We start from the raw sequence: 27,320 nt of genomic DNA, 5'->3' as shown, positions 1-27,320 counted from the left end.
ACTGATTTTTCTTTTTCTTCCTGGGTAAATAAATAAAACCAAAATTAAACAAACAAAAAATTTCTATGAGAAAAGATTAAAAATTGAAATAATGTAACTTACAGCTTCTCTGCCAATGAGTGGATAAAATGGGGTACCAAAAAGTTTTCTTCCATTGATAAATGCCTTCATAATAAAATTGGTCACTATTGAAGAAAGAAGACAATAAACATGAGACCATTAATGTCTAAAGAACATTTAAAGAAGGTAATCTCTATTTAAAACTTACTTTTTCTAGAAACTCCAGCACCGAGATTGTGATTCAAGTCAAAGGGATCTAGAAAAGAATAGTTTAAAATTAGGAATTATATTCATTGTACCATCATCAAATGTAGATAGCCAGAACCACTCTAGTATTACTTATTCTCAGTCATCAAGTCATTCAGTTGTTGGATATTAAGGGAAGGGATCATAAAAATCAAAGCGAAGAATCTTTGAAATTCTAATATTGCTCATTTTCCTCTTCCATTTCTTAGCCAAATTTTTGTTTTTGAAGTAAGAATGGCATAAGCTGGGCACCAGTGGCTCATGCCTGCAATCCTAGCTACTCAGGAAGCTGAGATATGTGGATCACAGTTCAAAGCCAGCCTGAGCAGGAAAGTGAGACTTTCATCTCCAATTAGTCACCAGAATACCAGAAATGGCACTGTGGCTCAAAGTGGTAGAGTTCTAGCCTGGAGCAAAAAAGCTCAGGGATAGTGCCCAGGCCCTGAGTTCAAGCCCCACAACCAACCAAAGGAAAAAAAATGGCATAAAAAATTACCTTCAATCGCAATGCATTTAGATGTCCACTGTTTTTCAAAAGTTGTCAACAGCTTTTTTTGTCGAATGCTAATTACATATTCCTTAAAATCAAACTCTTCAGTATAGAAGCGAAGCAGTCCCAACCAAAGCTCTCCTAATGACTCTGTGTTCTTTCCAAGTGATGGCAAACGCTTTTTCTTCAGGTAAAGAAGGAAGAGAAGAGGAAGATAATGGAGGAGAATAAAGGGGAAGGAAATAAGGGGAAAGGAGAGATATATTATCTAAAACATATTCCAGGGCAGGGAAGGTAGCTCAGTGGTAGAGCGCTTGCCTTGCATGCATGAGGCCCTGGGTTCGATTCCTCAGCACCACATAAGCAAAAAGAAAAAAGCCAGAAGTGGTGCTGTAGCTCAAGTGGTAGAGTGCTAGCCTTGAACTGAAGAGCTGAGGGACAGCACCCAGGCCCAGAGTTCAGGCCCCATGACTGGACCCAAAAATAAAAATAAATAAATAAAACATATTCCACAAGTCAAAGTAAAATTAATACTAACCCTAACAAGCATCAATAAGCATTCTATGACATAAGAACTATGTAAACCTTACCAGTTCTTCTGTTTTGTCAAAGAAAAAAGCATTCCATCCATCAACCATTCTCTGTGGAATCTGTTTCCCATCAAAGATCTGTATTAAAACATTTAATTTTATTATTAGATACCAAGTTATTCTACCCAAAGGCCTACAAACCTTCACATCATTTTAGAGTTTATCTACAGGAAACATACTGAAATACTCCTTCCAAAAGGGAATAAGCTTAGGTGATAAAACTTGACACCTAGTAATTAATAAAATACATCTGTAAAACCAAAGCTAAGAAAGACTATCTTAGAGAGCATCAAACTATAAATGACACATTTGATGTTATTGTTATCTATTTAGCCTATAAAAACACATCTAACCCAAGGTTAATGAAAGTAAACAAAAAAAGTCAGTTGCACTAAAGAATTCTAGTTGTCAGGGGACAGTGGCTCATGCCCGTAATCCTAGCTACTCAGGAGGCTAAGATCTGAGGGTCACAGTTCAAAACCAGCACAGGCAGGAAAGTCTGTGAGACTCTTATTTCCAATTACCCCCAAAACCGCAAATAACACTGGCTAAAGTGATAGAGGGCTAGCCTTGAGTGCAAAAGCGCAGGGACAGTACCCAGGCCCTAAGTGCAAGCCCCAGGACTGACAAAAAAAAAATTGTTATAGAAATATACAATCAATAAAAACTGATTAATTATATTAGACAACCAAAGAGAATCAATGTTCCAGTTGTGTCAAGACCAGGTACCTTTAATCAGTTATCTATATCATGTAAGGGAAAAAAACCTTTGGGTACCACTTTTGTGTAAAAGAAAATTAGGTAGCTTATACTGAGCTCTTCATAAAGATTATAAATGTTTCGTATAAATTATGAACTACAATTCACTGTACAAGTTTTTTTGTTTTTTTGGGTCCAGTCATGGGGCCTAAACTCTGGGCCTGGGCGCTGTCCCTCAGCTCTTGAGCTCAAGGCTAGCGCTCTACCACTTGAGCCACAGTGCCACTTCCGGCTTTTTTTCTTTTTGCTTATGTGGTGCTGAGGAATCGAACCCATGGCCTCTGGCATGCAAGGCATGCACTCTACCATTGAGCCACCTTCCCAGCCCCAGTTCACTGTACTAGTAAAATAAGGAAAGACATGCTATTTCACAAGAACAAAAAAGAAATCCAATCAGATGAACACATAGCCACAAGTAACCTCCCAAGTAATTTTGAGACAAAATTACAGACATATCTACCCTGTACAATTTCATTCTTAGGTACAACTTCCTTATGGTCAAGGACTATAATTTACCTTGAGCACAAAACCTTATTAAACCAAAGCTTCCTAAATAAATTTGTTCAAGAAATTTGAACAAATATATTTATCCTGTATGTTATATAAACATCAAGATGTAAGTAATTCTTAAGTTGCCAAAAATCATTTACCTTAATTTCTGGTGTTTCATGAAAATATAATAAAAGCAAGAGCCTGACAGTTACAGATGGGACTAAAACAAAACACATGGGATCTTGCATTCAAAAAATAAGTGAAAGTTTGCCAGGCAGTGGTGGCTCACATTTGTAATCCTAGCTACTTAGAAGGCTGCAATCAGACAAATCTTAGTTTGAAGCCAAATGAAGCAACAAAATCTGCAAGTTTATCATCTCTAATAAACTACTGAACAAGCTCTAAGTGAAGGTGTGGCTCAAGTGGTAGAACACTAACCTTGATGGAAAAAGCTCAGGGACAATGAATGCCCTGGCCTGGAGTTCGAGCATGAGGACCAGAAAAAAAAAAAAAAAAAAAAAGTAAAGGTTTTAAAGAGGTTAAAATTCAGTATTATCCCTTTAACACTGTAATATTCCATGCTCCATAAAACAGATTTGCCAGATATTAAAATAATACAGGTTACTTCTTCAGACTCTGATTGTATTAGAGAATTCTTCTGAGTAACTACTAAACCCAACAATGTTGCAAGTAGCAGACTGGACACTATTCACACATATTTTGCCAGTGCTTCTGAATGATCTAGTTGGTTTTTTCCTCTTTTTTTGGTTGGTCGTGGGGCTTGAACTCTGGGCCTGGGTGCTGTCCCTCAGCTCTTCAGCTCAAGGTGAGCGCTATACCACTTAAGCCACAGTGCCACTTCCGGGTTATTAGAGTCTCATGGACTTTCCTGTCTGGGCTGGCTTTCAACCATTATCCTTAGATCTCAGCCTCCTGAGTAGCTAGGATTATAGGCATGAGCCACTGGTGCTGGCTAAATAATCTAGTTTTGCTGGGCCAAATTCTACATTGTATATCAGCCCTCAGAAGTACTAATACTATCTTCTCTCTGTCTCTTTTTTTGTTGTTGTTGGTCATGGGGCCCGAACTCTGGGCCTGGGCACTGTCCCTCAGCTCTTCAGTTCAAGGCTAGTGCTCTACCACTTGAGCCACAGAGCCACTTCCAGCTTTTTCTGCTTATGTAGTGCTGAGGAATCGAACCCAGGGGTCTCATGCATGCAAGGCAAGCACTCTCCCACTGAGCCACCTTCCCAGCCCTATCTCTCTTAAACAAGCATTCTCTCACCCTTACTTTCTATCATTAATTCTATCACTTACCAAATAAGACAACCATATTTGTATAACAAGTTACTCTGGATCAGACACAGTGACTCACACCTGTAATTCCAGTTACTCAAGAGATCAAGACTAGGATTATGATTTGAAGCTAGCCTGGAAAGAAGTTATAGTCAAAACTGATCTCAAAAAAACAAGCCAAGCTGGTAGCACAGTCCTGTAATTACAGGTATGCAAGAGGCTACGGTAGGAGGATTGTGGTACAATTCCACTTGGGCAAAAGCCAAGAGAAACTTAGAGGCCCTGAGTTCAACCCCTCGCCTCCATTATAGACACCAAAATAAAGAGTGAATCACTAATTGTGGATGTATGTGCTGGCACTGGGTTTAAACTCAGGGGCTAGGCGCTGTCCCTTAGCTTTTTCACTCTGCTACTTTTGCTCAAGGCTGATGGTCTTATATTTGGAGTTACAGAGCTACTTTTGGCTTTTTTGGTAGTTATTGGTAGGGAGTCTCACAGACATTTCCTGCCTGTGGTGGCTTTCAACCACAATCCTTAGACCTCAACTTCCTGAAGGTGGAATTATAAGTGTGTGCCACAAATAACCCTAAGTAAACCCCAATTTAAACTATGGACTTCAGCTGATCATATGTATTAATGCAGGTTCATCAATTGTTAACAATGTAATACTCTGTGGGATTGAAAATGGGCAAAGTTGTACAGGGTAGAGGGAGAAAAGGACAATATGAAAAATTTCTGTATGTGCTCCTCAAATTTGCTGTGATCGTAAAACTACACATAAAATACTAAAATACTACACATAAAAACTACACGTAAAATAGACTACACATAAACATATATACATATCATCCAATACTAATTTAGCTACATATTTTCCTGGTAGGAAATAACATTTATGTTTTTCCTTGATCCTGAAGCCTGAACTCTGGGTCTGGACACTGTCTCTGAGTTTCTTTTGCTCAAGGCTAGTGCTTAACCACCAGAAAACCAGAAGTAGTGCTGTGGCTCCTCAAGTGGTAGAGCGCTCGCCTTAAGCTGAAGAGCTGAGGGACAGTATCCAGGCCCAGAATTCAAGCCCATGACCACCACCACCAACAACAACAACAAAAAACAACCTTCATGCATTCTAGGTCTCCAAAATTTTTAAATGTTAAAAGATATGCAATGGTTCTATTCAGCTCATATTCTCTTAGTAGTCTATATTCTCCAAGATAAATTTTTCAAAGAGGTTCATTGGTTAACATTAACAGAAAGAGAAAACTGAGGACATTCATGATTTAGGAAAAAAAAAAGCCTTTTAGGAGCCGGGCACCAGTGACTCACTCCTGTAATCCTAGATACTCAGGAGGCTAAGATCTGAGGATCACAGTTCAAAGCCAGACTAGGCAGGAAAATCAGTGAGACTCTTTATCTCCAATTAATCACCAGAAGACTGGAAGTGGTGCTGTGACTCAAGTGGTATAGTGCTCACCTTGAGCTGAAGAGCTAAGGGACAGTGCCCAGGCCCAGAGTTCAAGCCCTGTGACCAACCGACAAAAAAAAAAAAAAGGTAGAGTGCTTGCCTATAATGCATGAAGCCCTGGGCTGGATTCCTCAGTACCACATTAACAGAAAAGGCTGGAAGTAGCACTGTGGCTCAAGTAGTAGAGTGATAGCTTTGAGCAAAAAGCAGCTCAGGGACAATGCCCAGAAACCTGAGCTCAAGCCCCAGGACTGGTTAAAAAAACCTTCTGAAGCAAGATCTTCAAATCCACTGTTCCTTCTCCCTTTCTCTCTCCCTTTCTCTCTCTCTCTCTCCCTCCCTCTCTCTCTCTCTCTCTCTCTCTCTCTCTCTCTCACACACACACACACACACACACACACACACACACACACACACAGCATTTATATTTTTCTTCCACACTTACCTCTTGTAGAACTGGGATAACAGGTGGTTTTCTCTGCTGCAGAAAGTACAGCACCATAAGGATATATGCATATGAAGATAAACTTCCCCTGGAAGCATCTCCAATGTCACATCGCTAAAAAAATATGTGATGAAAATAAAATTTCAGAATCTCATTTCAAACAGTACTGACTACTCTGAGACAACACTTCTGTAATTCACTGAACTGATATGTATCCCCAAGTTCAATAAAGAGTCTGAGAAAGAAGGTAATCTTACACCTTATGGGCAAGCATATTAATTGGTGCAAGCTCTATGAAAAATAGCTTTACAATTTCAAAAAATTTCCTTTGGCCTGGAAACTCTTAAGAATTTATCTTGCAAAAATGCCTTCCAAATATGTGTGAAATGGCTGAATATTAAGTTTCTTTGCCAGGTACCATTGGCTCACACTTGTAATCCATCCTGCCTACTCAGGAGACTGAGATCTGAGGACTAGGGTTCAAAGCCAGCCATGCAGAAAAGTCCAAGAGACTCTCATCTTCAATTAACCACTACAAAACCAGAAGTGTACTGTGGCTCAAAGTAGTACAGTGCTAGCTTGAGCAAAGAAAAAGCTCAAGGTCAGCACCAAGACCCTGAGTTCAAGCCTCAGGACTGAACAAAAAAGAAAAACAGAGAATTTCAAACAAGTTGTTTAAATAAGGATACAGGTGGACCTGTTGCAACAATGAGAAGTACAAGTCGTTATGTAGAAAACGAACATTACAACTTTGGTGGGGGGGGCGGGGAGGACTGGGTGGGGGGTGGGGGGGAGGATGGGAAGGGATTGGAAGGGGAAACAAAGGAGAAGGCTACAATGCTTATAAGAAATGTACTCATTATCTTGCCCATGTACTTTTAACCCCTCTGTACAGTATTTTCACAATAAAAAATAAATAAAAATTTTTTAAAAAAAGAGAATTTCTTTTATTGTAGTAGTCTTTTTGTTGTTTTTGTGTGCTGATCCTGGGGCTTGCACTCCAGATGGCCTGGGCAGATGGCCCTGTTCTTTTTTGTTTTTGTTTTCTTGTTTTAACTCAAAGATAGCCCTCTATTCTACCACTTGAGCCACTACTCCATTTCCAGCTTTTTGGTATTTTATTGGAGTTGAAAGCCTCACATATTTTCCTGATGGGCTGGCTTTGAACCATGATCCTCAGATCTCTACTCCTTGAGTAGCAAGAATTACAGGTATGAGGCACTCACACCCAGCTTGTAGTATTGTTTTAGTAGCAGAAAAATCAGAAATAATTTTAGGCTCATCAATAAAGTATAAGTTAAAAATACTGAGAATTGCTGGATGCCGGTGGCTCATGCCTATAATCCTAGCTATTCAGGAGGCTGAGATCTGAGGATCGTGGTTCAAAGCCAGCCCAGGCAGGAAAGTCCGTGAGACTCTCATCTCCAATAAATCACTAGAAAACCGGAAGTGGCGCTGTGGCTCAAGTGGTAGAGCGCTAGCCTTGAGCTGAAGAGCACAGGAACAGTGCCCAAGCCCAGAGTTCAAGACTCAAGACTGACAAAAAACAACAACAAAAAAACCCCTGAGAATTATCTATACAAAGGAATAGTATGCACCTATTCAAAAAAAAACCAAGTAATTCTTAGTAGCCTGATATGAAAAAATTTCTAAATCTATTGCTAAGTTAAAAAAATATAAAATATAGACCTATGTACTTATTGTCTCCATTGTATTTCAAAATATTTATGCTTGTAGTAACAAGAAGATAGGAAATTTGTGTATTTGCTATACTAATGTAATACATGTCTAAAATGTAACATGGGTTGCTTCCAGCATAGTAGGCTAGGTAATAAGTAAATAAAGGAGATTTCCTATCTACTACAAATCCCTTTGGATCTTTTGCTTCCTTTAAATTTTTGTTGATACTTGGGTTTGAAAGTGCTTTGCACTTTGCAATGCAACTGTTCTACTGCTTGAGTCATTCCTCCAACTCTTCCTCTGGTTACTTTTGAGACAAGGTCTCACTGTGTAATCCAGACCACATTGTAATCCTCCTATTTATGCTTTCTGCAGTAGGCAGGATGACAGTCACAAGACCTCAAACTCAGGGTTTTTTTTATGTTGAGAAGGGGGTTGTAACAACGTTATGTAGCTGAAGCTGGTCTGGAACTATGATCCTTCTGATCTTAGCCTCCTATGTACCTGAAATAACAGTTACATAGATAATCACAACTACGGATTGGGATTCTGCTCCTAAGTATTTTGCTCTGGCTTTGAAGTGAAATTCTTACAATCTCTGCCTCCAGAAAATCTAGGATTATAGGCATGAGGCACTTGACACCTGACTCCTTTAGGGCTTTTAGATTCTGTACAACTTAAATATGCTGGATATTCCCGGCTCTCCTGCTCTCCACCCAAAAAGTATACCAAGCACTGGTGACTCAAGTCTGTAATCCTAGCTAGTATCCTGAAGATACTCAGGATGCTGAGATTTAAGGATTGCGGTTTGAAGGTAGCCTAGGCAGGAAAGTTCATGAAACTCCTATCCCCAATTAATCACCAAAAAGCCAGAAATGGAGATGTGGCTCAAGTTACAGAGCACTAGCCTTGAGCAAAAAAGCTCAGGAATAGTGCTCAGGCCCCGAGTTCAAACGCCAGTACTGATATACAAGAAGAAGGAAGAAGAAAGAAGGGAGGAGTAGGGAGAGGAAAAAGAAATGAGAAAAAGATTATGACAACTAAGCAGATCATTAACATTTTCATAAATACCTTAGCAAATACTTTCATAGTATATCCCAAGTACTGTACTCTAGGATCAATAGCTGCATAAGTAGCTAACATTCTGGTGTTATGTTGAGCCTGAAAAATAATTACAAATTTTTTAACATTTCATAAGCTTACAAATTATATAAAAAGATTCAATATAGTCTAATTAGAATACATACAAATGTAAATGTTAAGTACCTATTAACAAGTCAAAAAGTTAACTTAATCTGATTGCAATACATAACAAAATATGTGTTCCTTATACTGCTCATACATGAAAATATTAAGCATACAAGTATAACTCATCATCTACAAAACTTTTTTTAATGAAAAGTATAATTATGCTTGGCCTATAAAAAACTTACCAATGTATTATATAAACTGATATCACCTTCTAGCCCACTTCGTCTGTGTTCAAATTTTACTATAGGCACTTTGGCAGTAGTTATAGGCAAAATGTTCCTTAAACCTGATTAAAAAAAAAAAGTTACATAATTTTCATAATGCTAAAGTGAATTTTTTGTTTTAAAGCTAGATTTAAAATGTATACCTGGATGTCTCTTAAGAATTTTCGCCAAATTTTCAATTATTTCTTTACAATTTAATTTCTAAAAAACAAAAAATAAATAAAACAAGTAAATTAAAATTTCACTCAATTTGGCCTTATGCAAATTCTACTTTAATCTAGGCATTTAATACTATTATTTAAATTTTCCAGCCATCATATTCTCTATCATCTTGCTGTTTAAAGTATGTGGTTTATAAATACATAGCCTCAGGATTATTGGGAACTTGGTAGAAATAAAAAATTTCAGACCTCTACCAAATCTAATCATAAACATTTTAAAAAGGTCACACAGTATTTCACATGTAGATTTATGTTTGAGAAACAAAGGTAAATATAAGGTCTGATGAATGCAAAACAGTATCTTGATTAAGAGCCCAGGCTCTAATTACTCTCCTTTACAGCACACCCTACTCTATAAAATCCAAATAATCATAAATTCTTGCCCTAAAAAGTTGTTGGAAGGATTACACTTGACATAATATAAAGCATTCAGCAACAAGCCTGGCATAAATCTGCCAGTTGATGAGACAAAGGAAGATAATCCTATTATTACCAGTACCTATTTCCTCAAGGAAATTCTTACCTCTGCAAATTTAAGTGTTATTAAAAAAATAAAAATAAAAACAGAGACAAGAGTTGGTATGGTAATAATCATCAAAAGACAAGGAACACAGAAGAGGATGACATTTTAAATCAACTGTGTTAAGCTGAAAGCTATCAAGAGCAATCCCAACAATTATAAGATTACTTTTGTGTATCCCCAATACAGTCATTGTAGCTTAACCTGGGGATTTCAAGGGAATCATTAGTTACTAAATGACACACAGAACAAAATAAACAAAGATGTTCATATTTCTTCTTACGATGCAAAAGATACAATAAAAATTTTAAAGTTTCAATAAGGTTCATCTAGAATATATTTTATTCTTTTTCATTATTTCAAGTTCCTAATGTGAACAGCAGACTACATATAATATCCAAACTCTTAGTAATTACAAGTCTGATTACTAAAGTTTACATAGAAGGTATCTAAAAGTCTTTGCTCCCTGGATAAAAGTCATTTCTTTTTCTCTCAGTTCTTGCTCTTCAAAATGGAAAACGGCAGCCTCTTCTACATAAGTGGCAATAACAAGTTAGTTAAGAGAACAAACAAACAAGTGAGAACTCATCACTGCCATCTTTACTCCAGGTCTAACTAATTCAAAATCACCTGTGAAAAGGACTTCAGAAATGCACAGGTACACTATTCTGCTGAATTCTTTTATAACATAACAAAGGCTATGCTGACACCACTACAGATGCCAGAAGCTTGGCCTCACCCCAATCTTGCAATCAATCTGGTTTTGAAACATAAATATCAATATCTATGCTGGTAAAGAGCACCTACAAGGATCCCCTCCTTTTCTAATTACTGCTACCAAGGACTGGGACATTTCTTCCCTGACCAATCAGTCTTTTTCTTTGGGACATTTCTTCCCTGACCAATCAGTCTTTTTCTTTCTTGAAAGCTTAGACAATCTCATTCCCACGACTGAATCCTGGAAGATAAAGAAGGAAAAGCATACCCACTTCACTGCCAAGACTGCACTGGGGGAAGGTCTGCTCCTGGCATCTCAAGGTGGAACTCAGAAAGCTTTAAATTTCACAAAGTAGTGGTTAGGTTCTACATTACTATTAGTACTATATTTCAGCTACATTATGGGTTAAAAAATTACAAAGAGGCAGTGAGATACAGTGCAAAGAGCATGAACTCTGGAGTCAGACAGACCTGGGTACGAATCCCGGCTCCAACACTTACTAGCTGTGTGAACTTGGGCAAGTCAGTTTATCTCTCAAAGCCTGTTTCCTCATCTGTAAAATGGGGGAAATAATACCTACCTCAAAGGTGGGTGCAAGAATAAAATGAGATAATGTATGTATAAGTGTATGCTGGGGACTCAATAAATGTTAGCTCCCATTCCCACCCAAAATGAGTTCCTAAAACTCATTCATTTATAATAGTTTCTATGGGAACAAAAGGCAAGTGCCTCAAAATTATAATTAAGTTTTAGAATGACCCATTTATAAATTAGATTACTATTAGATATTCCCTAGCTATAGTGATACAAAGATAGCTCCTAATGAAAGAGATAGCAAAGACAGAATAAGCAAGATCAACATTCACTACTGAACTGAAGCACCAGCTTTCCTCACTGTCCTAAGGAAAAAAGTCCAACTTTATGGAATATCAATCATAAATTCAAATTAAAACAATTTCCAAACTTCATTACAATATACCCTCAGTGACCTTACTTTAATATTATAAAATGATGAACAAAACATTTACTAAACAATCTGAATGCCTTCAAAATAGATGTTTTCATATTTCAAACATTGCTGTTGCCAATATTTATACATAATATATAAAGAATGATACCATGTATTTATCAAAAATAAAGTTAGATTCATCATTAGAAGAGACTAAGCTTCCATATCCATTCCAAACAAAAACTCTTACCTCTGCATTTTCATGGCCTTCCAAGGTCATACAAATATCAAGATCACTATCACGAAATCCAAATCCATTCTTTGAAGAGCCAAATAAGCACAGTCTTGCCTTTTCTAAGCAAAGGGAAACAAAAGTCAAAATTAAACATGGAAGGAGTCTTCTAATATCTATTAGTGGCTTAACAGTAATCTTATCCACTTCAAAGCCTTAAATTATCTACCACTGAAAAATTCTAAAATCCATCTCAAGCCCAGATGCTTAGAAGTTCCCACATTCATGTACTCAATTACTTTTCCATTTTTCCAGCTATCATATATTCAACATGCTCTTCACCCTAAATCTATTATAATTTCTAAAATTGCTATTCTGAGCAAATGACCTTATTTTTTATTTTGTTGCCCGCATCAGAAATATGTGAGATCTTAACACCTATCAATCTCCACTTCTAAACAGAGACCTTTAGCTTTTTCCAACTTAATTACAGATCCACCTATCTTGTTCATCCTTAACATAAATACTAATATTTATAAAGGCAAAACTTGAAAATTTACTTCTTAAAAATAAACTAATTCCTCAAAGGTACAATGCAAGTAATTTTATAACTACCACCAATTATTAATTTTCTTCCAAAAGTGGCTGATATAAATCTCTATAGATTCCCTCACATTCAGAATTCTTCAATAATAGCTACTTCTCCAAACAAGCTGCAATAGAAGTGGATTTTCCTTCCCTTTAATTCATAAATTGACTACACATTTAGATAAATTCTGTCAAAATAATCCCTGCATCTACTTCTGATGCTCTACTTCAAATTTCAAAGACAAATGATAAAAATAATTTAAAAATAGAATCTTACAGTACATAACAGATTTTAAAAAGTAAAACATTATTATGATTATGAATTGTTATGCTTTTCTAAAATATTTAGCCACAGGATTTCATGGTGAAAATCTGCTGGTCCTGGCTCTATTTTTGCCATCTTTATTTAATACCAAAATCAACTACTAAAACAAAAGCCTTAGGACCATCCTTGGATTTCTTCCTTTCAGATTTCACATGACAAAATTCACTGGCTATTCCTTCAAATATATCCTAATTCTCATCACTTGTCATCTCTTCCAAAGCACTACTATGGCTTACCTGGACTTGTACAAAAGCCTCATAATGTGTGTTTCTATAGTTATGACTATACCATCTGTTCTCTCAAATCATGTCACCTAATGGCTTAAACTCTTCAAAATCTTCTCATTGGGCACTTAAAATTCCTTCTTCCAACATTCATAATATTTTAATGATATAACTCTTTCAAAGAGATCTCATGTTTCTATTATACTCTAACCCACATAATCTATACTTCAACCTCACTTTCCTTCTAAACTTGTCTTCAAATGCCAAACCAAATCTACTTGGTGTCTATACTTAGTCCCTTTCTCTCAACAATGTTCTCTCCTTAAGAGATTTGTATAACTTGTACCTTCACATTATTTAAGATCCTAGTTATCAGAGAAACTTAACAGAAAATATCGTATTTCCTACATATTAATAACTATATTTGCTGATAAACTATATATTCACTCCTTATATCACTGCTTCTTCACTGAAATATACAATTCATGAAAGCAGGCTTCACCTCTTTTGTTAGCAATATCTTCCCAAAACAAAAGTAGTATCTAGTAACATTCAATAAATATTGTTTTTTTGTGTGCTAGTCCTGGGGCTTGACCTCAGGGCCTGAGCATTGTCCCTGTTTTATTTTGCTCAAGGCTGGAGCTCTACCACTTGAGCCACAGCTCTACTCCCAAACTTTCCTGCCATGATTGGCTTTAAACTGTGATCCACAGATCTCAGCCTCATGAATAGCTAGTATTACAGGCATGAGCCATTGGCTGCTCTGCAACTTTTTTTACTTTGGTGCCAGAAGTAGAGCCTGAACTTAGGGCCTGGGCACTGTCCCTGAGCATTTTTGTTCAAGGCTAGCACTCTACCACTTGAGCCACAGCTCCACTTCTGGATTTTTGGTAGTTACCTGGGGATTAAAGTTTCACGGACTTTATTGCCTGATCAGGCTTCAAACTGTAATCCTCAGATCTTAGCCTTTTAAGTAGGTAAGATTATAGGCATGAGCTACTATGCAAGACCAGCAGGCACCAGTGGCTCATACCTGTAATCCTAGCTATTAAGGAGGCTGAGATGTGAGGATTGCGGTTCAAAGCCAACCCAGGCAGGAAAATCCATGAGACTCAAATCCAATTAACCAGCAGAAAATCAGAAGTGGCACTGTGGCTCAAGTGGTACAGTGCTAGCCTTGAGCTAACGAGCTGAGGGACAGTGCCCAGGCCCAGAGTTCAAGCCTCACAATCAACAAAAAAATAAAAAATAATAAGATAAAAATGCAAGACTGTACAGCAACAAAAGCAATCAGTTTTTAACCAATGACATACCATCATATTCTCTTTGAATAAATTTTTCCAAGCCAATTAAAATTTGTTCCCTGTTGTGTTGTTCAGAAAACGGTGGTGATAATTCATCTAGGTTTAAGAAAGAAAGAATTAGAAAAATTAGGAAATGGAATCTGAAAATATCTCAAGTTTTTACCCTAAAATTTTACTTACAACTTGTTAATTGTTGACTTTTCTTTAAAATTGTAAATGTTACTAGCAGAGGGGCAGGGAAACAGCAAAAAGTTTATTTCTGAAAAATCTATGTATATTTTATATCATAATTTCCTTATACCTACAAATATATTTGCTTTTTCAAACTACTTAATGCAATTTTCTTCAGATATTCCTCTTTCCCCTACCCATGCTTTTATCCTGCTAAACTATATTCACATTGCTTCCATAGGCACCGGGCCCACTAAAGCTTAAATATTTCCATTTAATATCTGGTTAAAAGTCACATATTCCTTAACCAACAGCCTTAATGTCCTCTTCTTTATTTCTCCAAATTATTATTATTATTATTATTATTATTATTATTATTATTATTATTATTATTGCCAGCCATGGGGCCTGAACTCTGGGTCTGGGCGCTGTCCCTCAGCTCTTCAGCTCAGGCTAGCGCTCTACCACTGGAGCCACAGCGCCATTTCTGGCTTTTTCTGTTTATGTGGTGCTGAGGAATCGAACCCAGGGCCTCATGTATGCAAGGCAAGCACTCTACCACTAAGCCACCTTCTCAGTCCCTCCAAATTATTTTCTAGAACTTGATTTTAGGCGATCCTTTCAGATTTTTGGTATTTCATTTATATTCTTATTTTCCCAGTAAGATCCTACATCCCCTTAAAAACAAGGTCTTTTTCCCCATCATTGCCTCCAGAACCAGTAATATTAGGAAACAAACAAGGCAGGCATTTGTTAGGAATTTGCTACAAGGAACTATACTAGTTTTTGTTTTATTTTGTTTTGATTTCTGGAGGGGTACTGAGGATTAAAACCAGGGCCTTACAAATGCTAGATAAATACACTACAAATAAATTGTATCTCCATCCCTAACATTTGCCTTTCTAAAAACAAATGTAGTGTCAATGGATAATGATTACTAAGGAGAAGGGAACTGAAACTATATGGTATGCTAATGTTACTACAAAGACATAATGCATAATATGATTTATGTGTTTCCAATAGGTACACATGCTAAAGGTTTGGGCCCCAGTCAATGCTGCTACTGGGGAATAATAGAACCAGTCATTAAGGGTACGGTCTCATAGGATACCAGGATACTGGTATATTATCCCCTTCTTTTCTTCTTTTGCATGGCAGCCTTGAGGAGAAGTTTTGCTATGTCACATGCTTATGCCATAATGTGCTTTTGCCACAGGCCAAAGCAATAGAGCCAATTGACCTAGACTGAAGCCTTTAAAACTGTGACATCATGAAACTTTTCATCCTTTCCTTCCATAATGGATTTTTCTCTTAGATATCTATTATAGCAATAGAAAGCAAAAGAATGCACTTGTCAAAGTCCACAGAACACTGCAGCACAGTATTATATATGCAAGTTTTACAGTGATGTTGGCAGTCAGAGGACCTCAGAATAGAATACAGATTATGATGTAAATATCACAAATATATGAAACAACTACACACAAAGCAAAGGTATAAAGATGCTGACCTAAGTAACAATGAAAATTCATATAATATATTAAGTCTAACGACAAAAAAAACTATATATAAAATATAAAACACTTTGCTCCAACTGAATAAACTTTCCCATAGCAACGTATCAGATTACCCTCTAAGGCTGCTATAAAAGTATATAAAAATGGAATAATTAAAGAAGGGTAGTAGATAGTGGGAACTAGGTTTCTCACAGTTGGAGTGGGAGTGTACAGATAAGTCAAGTAGCAATGATTCAAAGATGGAGACATTAGTATAAAGTTCTGTTTAATTTAACATAGATAAGATAGTCATATAGCTATATTTACATAAGTACACATGCATGTTCGTGTATACACATAAATTCCAGTACTGTAATATTAAGAACATCTTGTGTTCAGATTTGGTTCCTAATGCCATAATACAATAAAAGAAGAGCTTCTTTAAAAATGCCTAATTTGGGGCTGAGAAGGTGGCTCAGTGGTAGAGCACTTGCCTTGCATGCATGAGGCCCTGGGTTCAATTCCTCAGCACCACATAAGAAAAAAGCCGGAAGTGGCGCTGTGGCTCAAGTGGTAGAGTGCTAGCCTTGAGCTGAAGAGCTGAGGGACAGCGCCCAGGCCCAGAGTTCAGGCCCCACGACCGGACCCAAAAAAAAAAAAAAAAAAAGTAAAAATGCCTAATTTTTGGACTAAGGCAGAAAATACATATGATGAGCATACAGTTTAACAAAAATCCACATACTGATGACAGTTTATCAAAGACACAGGATCCAGCTAAAAGAGTTCCCAATGACTAAAGCTATAATAATTTTGACAGGGCTGGGAGGTAGCTCAGTGGTAGAGTGCTTGCCTCGCATGCATGAGGCCCTGGATTCAATTCCTCAGCACCACATAAGCAGAAAAGGCCAGAAATGGCGCTGTGGCTCAAGGGGTAGAGCACTAGCTTTGAGCTGAACAGCTGAGGGACAGCACCCAGGCCCAGAGTTCAGACAACAAAAAATAAAAATAAAAAATAAAAAATAAATTTGACAATAAAACTGAAGTATTACTGGATTACATCTCACCATGAGTCCATATGAGATAAAGAAATGATTAAGTAATTACAAGTAAATGTAATGTATCATAACTTAATAAGCTTATGGAAAAATAAAATCTGGGTAAACTTCTAGCTAATTTGACTAAGAGTATAGAAAAGACTCAAACCAATAAAATTAGAGATGAGAAAGGGAATATTATAACAAATATCAAATAAACCCAAAGGATCAGGAAGAAATACTTTTGTTTTTTTTGTTTTTTTTGTTTGGGTCCGGTCGTGGGGCCTGAACTCTGGGCCTGGGCGCTGTCCCTTAGCTCTTCAGCTCAAGGCTAACGCTCTACCACTTGAGCCAGAGCGCCACTTCCGGCTTTTTTCTTTTTGCTTATGTGGTGCTGAGGAATCGAATCCAGGGTCTCAGGCATGCAAGGCAAGCGCTCTACCACTGAGCCACCTTCCCAGCCCAGGAAGAAATACTTTGAAAACCTACACTCAATTAAGGGGAAAATATAGATTAAATTAATAAATTTTTAGAAACTGACTAAAATTAAACCAAGAAGACATAAGCTAGTTAAGCAGACCTTTAACAAAGAATAAGACTAAAAGCAATTAAAGAATCTCATAATAGCCAGGCTGGCAGCTCATGCCTGCAATCCTACTCAGGAGGCTGAGATCTGAGGTTCAAGGTTCAAAGCCAGCACAGGCAGGAAAGTCCATGTAACTCTTATCTCCAATAAACCACTAGAAAACTGGAAATGGCACTGTGGCTGAAGCAGAAGGACGCTCACCTTGAGTTGAAGAGCGCAGGGACAGCGCCAAAGCCCAGAGTTCCAGCCCCATGACCGACAAGAAAGAAAAGTGAAGAGAAGCGAAGCAAAGCGAAGCATAGGGACAGAAGGATTCACTGCAGAATTCTATTAGAACCTCAAAACACAACACCAATACTCCTCAAACTCTTCCATGAAATAGAAAGAGAAGGAACTCATAGAAGAAACTCATTCTACAAATGAGCATTATGTTCATTCCCAAATTAGAAAGAAAATTATGGACCAATATTGTTGATGAACATTTATGTAAAAATTCTCAATAAAATACTTGCAAACTGAATTCAACAGCACATTAAAAAGATTATACACCATGATCATGGTTTCATCAGAGGGGTATAAGAATGGTTTAACGAGCTGGGTGCTGGTGGCTCATGCCTGTAATCCTAGCTACTCAGGAGGCTGAGATCTGAGGATCACAATTCAAAGCCAGCCTGGGCAGGAAAAGTTTGTGAGATTCTTATCTCCAATAAACCACCAGAAAACTGCAAGTGGTACTGTGGTTCAAGTGGCAGAGCACCGCCTTGAGCTGAAGAGCTAAGGGACAGCGCCTAGGTCCAGAGTTCAAGCCCCGAGACCAAAAAAAGAAAAAAATGGTTTAACAAGTATAAATCAATAAACATAATACATCACTAAAACAGTATAAAAAAACTCACATGATCATCTCAACTGATGCAGAAAAGGCCTTTGACAAAATTCAACATTCTTTTATAATACAAGCACTGAAGAAACTAGAAATGTAAGCAATGTGCCTGAACTTAGTAAAGGCTATCTATGAAAAATTGATAGTCAATTATCTTACTAAATGAGAAAAAACTAAAAACATTTCCCCTGAAGTCAGAAACAAAACAAGGATGTAACTCTACTCACTCTTATTAGATATAGTATAAGAATTCCTAGCCAGAGCAATTAAGCAGGAAAAAGTACCCAATTAAGGAAAGACAAAGTTAAATTATCCTTATTTGCTTATGGTAAGATGCTATACTTAAGAGATCCCAGATGCCAACAAAAGATTTCTAGAGCTGATAAACACTTCCAAAAAGGTAGGGGGATATGAAACCAAGACCCAAAAATCAGTAGTTTTGCTACATACCAAAAACGAATACACTGGAGCTGGGAAGGTAACTCAGTGGTAGAGTGCTTGCCCGCATGCACGAGGCCCTGGGTTCTATTCTTGAGCACAACATAAGCAGAAAAAGACAGAAGTGGCACCATGACTCAAGTGGTAGAGCTCTAGCCTTGAGCTGAAGAGCTGAGGGACAGAGCCCAGGCCCAGAGTTCAGACCACGTGACCGACAAAAAAATAAAATAAAATAAAACCCACTGAGAAAGAAATCAGGAAAAGAATTCCATTCAAAAACAATAGAATAAGCCAGGCACAGATGGCTCACGCCTGTAATCCTAGCTACTCAGGAGGCTAAGATCTGAGGATCACAGTTCAAAGCCAGCCTGGGCAGGAAAGTAGGTGAGACTCTTTTTTTTTTTTAATTTTATTTTATTTGTGAACATACTGTACAGAGGGGTTACAATTACATGGGCAGGATAATGTGTACATTTCTTACCAAGCATTGCAGCCTCCTCCTTTGGTTTACCCTTCACATCCCTTCCCAGCCTCCCCCCCCCAATCCCAATCCTTCTCCTTCCCCCCCCTCCCCCCTCCCCGATAGGTGAGACTCTTATCTCCAACAAACCACCAGAAAACTGGAAGTGACGCTGTGGCTCAAGTGGTAGAGCGCTTGCCTTGAGCTGAAGAGCAAAGGGACAGCGCCCAAGCCCAGAGTTCAAGCCCAACGACAAACAAAAACAAAAAACAAAAAAACAATAGAATACCTAGACATTAACCAAGTGAAAGACCATTACAATGAAAACTACAAAGCCTTGAAGAAATTGAAGAGGACATCACAAGATGGAAAGACTACATGCTCATGGACTGGCAGAACTAATACCATGAAAATAGCTATACTGTAGTGGCAAAAGTTATGTGCAAACTCAATGTAATACCAACCCAAATATCATTCCTCACTACATCAGAAAAATCAATGCAGCCAGGCACCAGTGGCTCACACCTGTAATCCTAGCTACTCAGGAGGCTAAGATCTGAGGGTTGTGGTTAAAAGCCAGCAGGAGCAGGAAAGTCCATGAGACTCTTTTTTTTTTTTTTGGGTCCGGTCATTGGGCCTGAACTCTGGGCTTGGGCACTGTCCCTCAGCTCTTCAGCTCAGGGCTAGCACTCTACCACTTGAGCCATAGCGCCACTTCCGGCTTTTTTTTTTCTTTTTGCTTATGTGGTGCTGAGGAATCGAACCCAGGGCCTCATGCATGCAAGGCAAGCACTCTACCACTGAGCCACCTTCCCAGCCCCAGTTTTTTTTTTTTTTTTTTAATTCTTCTTCTAGCATTTCTGCCATAAGAGTCCATGAGACTCTTATCTTCAATTAAACTCCAGAAAAACTGAAGTGGTGCTGTGGTTCAAAATGGTAGAACGCTAACATTGAGTGAAAATTCTCAGGGACAGCATCCAGGCCCTGAATTCAAGCCCCACAACCAAAAAACAAAAAACAAAAAGACAAATGGAACATTATAAGACCCAGTAATAAAACCACACAGCCACAGACAGTTAATTTTTGACAAAGGAGCCATAAACATAGACTGGAAAAAAGACAGCTTCATCAACAAATGGTACTAGCAAAATTGGCCAAACTCTTACAGGAGACTAATACTGGACCTCTACCTCTCACCATGAATAAAAATCAACTCCATATGGATCAAAGAACTCTAATTAGGACCTAAAACTTACAAAGTAAAGATAAACTTTTCTATAGGACTCCAGAATTGGCAAAGAGGACGACATCAAACTAAAGAGTTTCTGCATAGCAAAAGAAACAATCACCATAATCAAGAGACAACCCACAGAATGGTTATTGAACAGATAAAAGGATGCAGAATAGACTTTAAAACAAAATCAAACAGTAAAAGACTAACCCAATTAATAAATGGCCAAATGAATTTAATAGACAGTTTTCAGAAGAAATAGAAATGACTGATACAGCCGGGCGCTGGTGGCTCACGCCTGTAATCCTAGCTACTCAGGAGGCTGAGATCTGAGGATCGCGGTTCAAAGCCAGCCCGGGCAGGAGAGACTGTGAGACTCCTATCTCCAATAAAAACCACCAGAAAACCGGAAGTGGTGCTGTAGCTCAAGTGGTAGAGCGCTCGCCTTGAACTGAAGAGCTGAGGGACAGCGCCCAGGCCCAGAGTTCAAGCCCCACGGCTGACCAAAAAAAAAAAAGAAATGACTGATACATAAAGAAATGTTCAAGGGCTGGGAAGGTGGCTCAGTGGTAGAGTGCTTGCCATGCATGCCTGAGGCCCTGGGTTCGATTCCTCAGCACCACATAAGCAAAAAGAAAAAAGCCAGAAGTGGCGCTGTGGCTCAAGTGGTAGGGTGCTAGCCTTGAGCTGAAGAGCTGAGGGACAGCACCCAGGCCCAGAGTTCAGGACCCACGACCGGACTCAAAAAAAAAAAAAAAAAAAAAGAGCCGGGCGCTGGTGGCTCACGCCTGTAATCCTAGCTACTCAGGAGGCTGAAATCTGAGGATCGCGGTTCAAAGCCAGCCCGGGCAGGAGAGACTGTGAGACTCCTATCTCCAATAAACCACCAGAAAACCGGAAGTGGCGCTGTAGCTCAAGTGGTAGAGCACTAGCCTTGAGCTGAAGAGCTGAGGGACAGTGCCCAGGCCCAGAGTTCAAGCCCCACGACCGACAAAAAAAAAAAAGAAAGAAATGTTCAAAATCATTAGCCACAAATAAAATGCAAAATGAGTGGTCAGAAGAATGTAGGTGGAACTGAACCTTCATATACTGTTGGTGGAAATGTAAGCTAATACAATCAGTATGGATGTTCCTCAAGTAACTAAAAACAACCCCTTTGACTCCACTATACCACTATTGAGCCCATGTCCAAAGGGGAGTAAATTAATATACCAAATAGACATCTGCATAACTATGTCTATTGCAGCTGTTCAAAATAAGCCCGGGGCCCAACAACAGAGGAATGGAAAAGGAAAATGTGGTATACACACATATATGTATTTATATATAAGTATACACATATATACTATGGAATATTACCATAGACAGAAAAAAGTGAAATCATATTTCCAAGAAAATGGATAGATTAAGAGGACATCAGGGCTGGGAAGGTGGCTCAGTGGTAGAGTGCTTGCCTCACATGCATGAGTCCCTGGATTTGATTCCTTAACCCCATATACGCAGAAAAAGCCAAAAGTGGCACTGTGGCTCAAGTGGTAGAATGCTAGCCTTGAGCTGATGAGCTGAGGGACAGCGCCCAGGCCCAGAGTTCAAGCCCCACAACTGACCAAAAAAAAAAAAAAAAAAAAAAGACATCATACTAAAGGAGACAAGACAAACTCAAAACTAATTACCATGTTTTCATTCCTATGTGGAAAAGGTACATCTAAGACATACATATATTCATGGACATGAACATGAGATTTATTTACATACATAATTATATATGTGGATGAAAAAAGAACATGAGGCCAGGCACAAGTGGCTCACACTTGTAATCCTAGCTACTCAGGAGGCTGGGATCTGAGGATCGCAGTTCAAAGCCAGCCCAGGAACCAAAGTCCAATAAACTGCTCAGAAAACTGGAAGTGGTTCTGTGGCTCAAGTGGTAGAGCACTAGCCTTGAGCTGAAGAGCTGAGGGACAGTGCCCAGGTGCAGAATTTAAGTCCCACAACCAACAAAAAAAGAAAAAAAGAAAAATAACCAACGTAAGTCTAACTAAGGAACTGCTTAGGAAGACAAGGGGAAGGGAAAACAGAAAAAGAGAATAATTGTAAGATACACTGCAATTACATATGAAAGCAATATAAAGAATCTCAAGCCTGGTGTCGGTGGTCCATCCCTGTAATCCTAGCTACTCAGGAGGTTTCTGAGGATCGAGGTTCAAAGCCAGCCCAGGCAATTAAGTCTACGAGACTCTACCTCCAATTAACCACCAAGAAACCGGGAAGAGGTGCTGTGGCTCAAGTGGTAGAGTGCTAGCCTTGAGCTGTAGAGCTGAGGAACAGTGCCCAGATCCACAGTTCAAGCTCCATGCCCCCCTCCCCCAAAAAAAAGAATCTAAGGAACTAGGCATGGGCAGCCCACACCTGTTAACTTTACCTATTCAGGAAACTGAGACCTGAGGATTTCAGTTAGAAGCCAATCAGTCACAAAAGTCCATTAACCACCAAAAAAAGCAGCAAGTGGAGCTTTGGTTCAAGGGGTAAAGCACTAGCCTTGAGCAAAAAAAGCTCAGGGACAGTGCCCAGGTCCTGAGTTCAAACCCTAGGACATGCAAAGAAAAAGGAAAAAGAAAAAGAGAGAAAATCTCAATAAAAATTGGTTGGTCTATTGGGGATTAGGAGTGTGGGGAAAGACAATCAGGTTCTGTTGGAGAAGTACTAGCCTGGAGGCTGGGCTAATCAGGCTGAAAGAATAGAAATATGGTTGAAGTAGATTGTCAATATGTATGAAAGTAGAATAATGAAGCCTGCTTTTAAACTATTTTAGAAAGAAGAAAGGAGACAGGGAAAGTGATAAAAGAGGAGAGACTAATTGGAATGCATTGTATACTTACTTGGAAATATCACAATAAAATACTCCCTTACAGGGCTGGGAATGTGGCTTAGTGGTACAATGCTTGCCTAGCATGCATGAAGCCCTGGATTCGATTCCTCAGTACCACATACACAGAAAAAGCCAGAAGTGGCACTGTGGCTCAAGTGGTAGAATACTAGCTTTGAACAAAAGTAGCTCTCAGTGTCCAGGCCCTGAGTTCAAGCCCCAGGACTGGCATAAAAAAAAAAATACTCCCTTGTATGCTAATTTAAGAAAAAGTGCCACAATCAAATTATTCACGTAATTACCAAAGAAAAATAAAAGCATATGTTTATAACCAGACCCATACCTGAATATAAAATATGTATTTGTAATAGCCAAAATTTAAAAATAAGCCCAAAGCTACTCAACAGTTGAGTAAGTAAGATTATATGGGATATGGCTATAACATATCCATTAAAGGGAATACTAATTTGCAATAAAAAGAAATTAATCACTAATATATAAAACAACATAAAAGAAACTCAAAGTAATTATACTGAGAACTTCCAAAAAAATAATAAATTCTACTCTTACAGAACCCTAGAATGCATTCTACTCTTACAGAACCCTAGAAAAGGGCTGGGAATGTGGCTTGGTGGTAGAGTGCTTGCCTAGCATGCATGAAATCCTGAGTTCGATTCTTCAGTACCACATAAACAGAAAAAGTAGTAGAGGATCTGGGAAGGTGGCTCAGTGGTAGAGCGCTTGCCTTGCATGCATGAGGCCCTGGGTTCGATTCCTCAGCACCACATAACCAAAAAGAAAAAAGCCGGGAGTGGCGCTGTGGCTCAAGTGGTAGAGCGCTAGCCTTGAGCTGAAGAGCTGAGAGAGAGTGCCCAGGCCCAGAGTTCAGGCCCCATGACCAGACCCCCCCCCCCAAAAAAAAAAAAGAAAAGAAAAGAAAAGAAGAAGTAGTAGAGTGCTAGCCTTAAGCAAAAAGAAGCTCAAGGACAGTGCCCAGGCCCTGAGTCCAAGCTCCAGGACTGGCAAAAAAAAGAACCCTAGAAAATACAAACCAATCTATAATGACAGAAGCAGGTAAGTGGTTTTCTGTCAGGAGGCAGGAATAGAAGATAGGAAGAAGGACAGCAATGGGGCACCGCGTGTCATGCCATCTGAAATTTTATCTTACCTGAACATAGCAACTAATTCTTAAATATCTGTTAAGTAAAGGTATATCCCAGGTAATCTATAATGTCCTTATAGCTGTATTTTTATTGCCTTACTTTCACCTTGGTTAAATCAAGGGCAACTATTCTCGCAAATTATGCATTCTATTGAATAATCTATAGCTGAAAATTTACTGCAAGGTCCACCTCACAATTTTTTTTATCTACTTTAGTTAAATTGTGTTTGTACTGCATTTACCACTACTGTAACATAAAACATATTCTGTTTTCAATTATAGCAAATTACATATAAATATCTGTTATACCTAGCTAGGGAAGATTTTCCAAGGGTACTAACATGTTGTTACAGACTACTTAAGGGATATCTAGTATATGAAAAACAATCTTTTTTTTTGGGGGGGGGGGTCGGTCGTGAGGCTTGAACTCTGGGCCTGGGTGCTGTCCCTCAGCTCTCCAGATCAAGGCTAGTGCTCTACCACTTGAGCCACAGTGCCACTACCGGCTTATTCTGTTTATGTGGTGTTGAAGAGTCAAACCCAGGGCCTCATGCATGCAAGGCAAGCACTCTACCACTGAGCCACCTTTCCAGCACCAATCTTGTCATTTTATTCAACTTATTTTAATTGAAAAGCTCCAGACAGCCACTAACTACCTTATTAGTTAGCTCAAATCACAGCTGAAGTTCCTTAAAAGCAATGTATATGCTGGGTGCCAGTGGCTCACACCTGTAATCCTAGCTACTCAGATGGCTGAGATCTGAGAATCAGAATTCGACAGCCTGGGCATGAAAGTCAGTGAGATTCTTATCTCCAATAAACCACCAGAAAACCAGAAGTGGCTCTGTGGCTCAAGCACCCATGCCCAGAGTTCAAGCCCCACAATTGACAAAAAAAAAAAAGCAATGTATATAAAAATTGTATTTCCCTTAGCATTTACTACAACAATCTGCCAATAGAGGCAAAGGCATTTAGTAAGAAAACAAAATATCTTAAAATTAGAAAATATATATTCAATATTCAACAAATAGCACAGTTATAATAACAAAACACTTACCAAAACATCTTTTACATACTAAATCAAGTATTTCTCGAAATCGGTTTGTCATTGGTGGTAGAGGTTTTAAGTCAATTTTCCTGAAATCTTCTGGGCAATCATTTTTTGAATGACCATCCTTTTTGCAGATACTGCATACTATCGTTGGTGGCTATACAAAGGTAAAAAAAAATAATAACCTAATAATCTAATAATAAACTTTTGGGAAATTTACGACTCAGAAAGCAGATCCAAAAAGAATATTTTATGTAATTCAATTCTGATAGCCTATGCATTTTAAAGCTTTTTTAAAAAGTTAATGAAATACAATCAACTTAAACTTTTGGGGCTCAACTACTTTTCTCCCAATGAAAACAATATAAACAAACAAGTTTAAAAGAAAAACAAAACAATTCTGGGCCTGGACACTGTCCCTAAACTTTTTCACTCAAGGGTAGCACTCTACTATTTTGAGTCACAGTGCCACTTCCATATACAATTAAGTTTACCTGAAGAAGTAAGATACAGAAAATAACAGGATATTCAAAGACATAAATTACTTTTTTTTTTTTTTTGTCGTCGTGGGGCTTGAACTCTGGGCCTGAGCATTGTCCCTCAGATCTTCAGCTCAAGGTTAGCACTCTACCACTTGAGCCACAGTGCCACTTCCAGTTTTCTGGTAGTTTATTGGATATAAGAATCTCACAGATACCGGGCACCAGTGGCTCATGCCACTGACTAGCCTCCTAGCTACTCAGGAGGCTGAGATCTGAGAATCACGGTTCAAAGCCAGCCTGGGCAGGAAAGTCTTCGAGACTCTTTTTTTTTTTGAGACTCTTATCTCTTACCCAGAAACAGGAAGTAGTGCTGTGGCTCAAGTGGTAAAGCACTAGACTTGAGCTGAAGAGCAGAGGGACAGCACCCAGGCCCAGAGTTCAAGCCCTATGACCAACAACAACATCAAAAAATATATACATATATATGTATTTATATATTTTATATTTTATGTGTACCTTTTATACATACATCCATATAATATATGTATATATATATATGACAAAGGAAGACCAGTGCTTCTTTTTTCTTTATTATTTCTATATACTCTAAAATTAAATGTTTTCTTCCAAGGTTAGCTTAGACATTTACATAGCCATAAATCCCTTTTGAGGGGGGAGGGCAGTCATGGGGCTTGAACTCAGGGCCTGAACACTGTTCCTGATCTTCTTTTGTTCAAGGATAGCATTCTATCATTTGAGCTACAGCACCATTTCCGGTGTTCTGGTGGCTTATTGGAGGTAAGAGTCTCATTGACTTTCCAGCCCTGGCTGGCTTTGAATTGCAATCCTCAGATCTCAGTCTTCTGAGTAGGTAGGGTTATAGGCATAAGCACCACCAGTGCCCAAAGCATTCTTTGGGCTGGGAAGGTAGCTCAGTGGAGAGTGCTTGTCTTGCATGCATGAGGCCCTGGGTTTGATTCCTCAGCATCACATAACCAGAAAAGGCTGGAGGTGGCGCTGTGGTTCAAGTGTTAAAGTGTTAGCCCTAAACTGAAGAGCTGAGGGACAGCGCCCAGGCACACAATTCAGTCCGACAACCAACCAACCAAAAAAAAAAAGCATTCTTTATGAATGGAAAAATATAGAATGGAAATAGATTTTTTAACCTAATTCTTGCTATGTAGCCAAAGCAGGTCTCAAAATCACAATATTCTTGCCTCAAATCTCCTAGGTGCTAGGACTACAGGCATGTATCACCACACTTGTCAAGAAGGGAAATTCTTTGTTATGACAAATAATAAAAATAAAAATTGGTAAACCAGTACTTACCTTAAGGTATAGTTCCAGGGGAAAATAGTACAAATTATAAGAAATATAAACTATAAAC

General features: G+C 38.5%; 1 protein-coding gene across 5 annotated transcripts in view; it reads right to left on the bottom strand.

Moving 5' to 3' along the window:
- Tut4 (terminal uridylyl transferase 4) overlaps nucleotides 1-27,320 on the bottom strand; it is a 114,009-nt gene that overhangs the window by 20,555 nt on the left and 66,134 nt on the right. For all 5 annotated transcript variants that reach the window (XM_069987216.1, XM_069987217.1, XM_069987218.1 and 2 more), the window contains exons 15-25: nucleotides 25,458-25,608; nucleotides 14,086-14,172; nucleotides 11,654-11,757; nucleotides 9,139-9,196; nucleotides 8,954-9,057; nucleotides 8,592-8,681; nucleotides 5,841-5,954; nucleotides 1,387-1,464; nucleotides 803-980; nucleotides 269-316; nucleotides 103-185 (exon numbers count right to left, since the gene is read on the bottom strand). In XM_069987216.1, the coding sequence (XP_069843317.1) occupies nucleotides 103-185; nucleotides 269-316; nucleotides 803-980; nucleotides 1,387-1,464; nucleotides 5,841-5,954; nucleotides 8,592-8,681; nucleotides 8,954-9,057; nucleotides 9,139-9,196; nucleotides 11,654-11,757; nucleotides 14,086-14,172; nucleotides 25,458-25,608 (1,095 nt within the window). The remainder of the gene's footprint in view (nucleotides 1-102; nucleotides 186-268; nucleotides 317-802; nucleotides 981-1,386; nucleotides 1,465-5,840; nucleotides 5,955-8,591; nucleotides 8,682-8,953; nucleotides 9,058-9,138; nucleotides 9,197-11,653; nucleotides 11,758-14,085; nucleotides 14,173-25,457; nucleotides 25,609-27,320) is intronic.

Source organism: Dipodomys merriami, unplaced genomic scaffold, assembly GCF_024711535.1.
Source record: "Dipodomys merriami isolate MVZ:Mamm:240054 unplaced genomic scaffold, mDipMer1.0.p SCAF_34, whole genome shotgun sequence".
NCBI classification, from domain to species: Eukaryota; Metazoa; Chordata; class Mammalia; order Rodentia; family Heteromyidae; genus Dipodomys; species Dipodomys merriami.
Note: the sequence above shows the minus strand (reverse complement) of the source record. Positions and strands in the feature narration are given on the sequence as shown.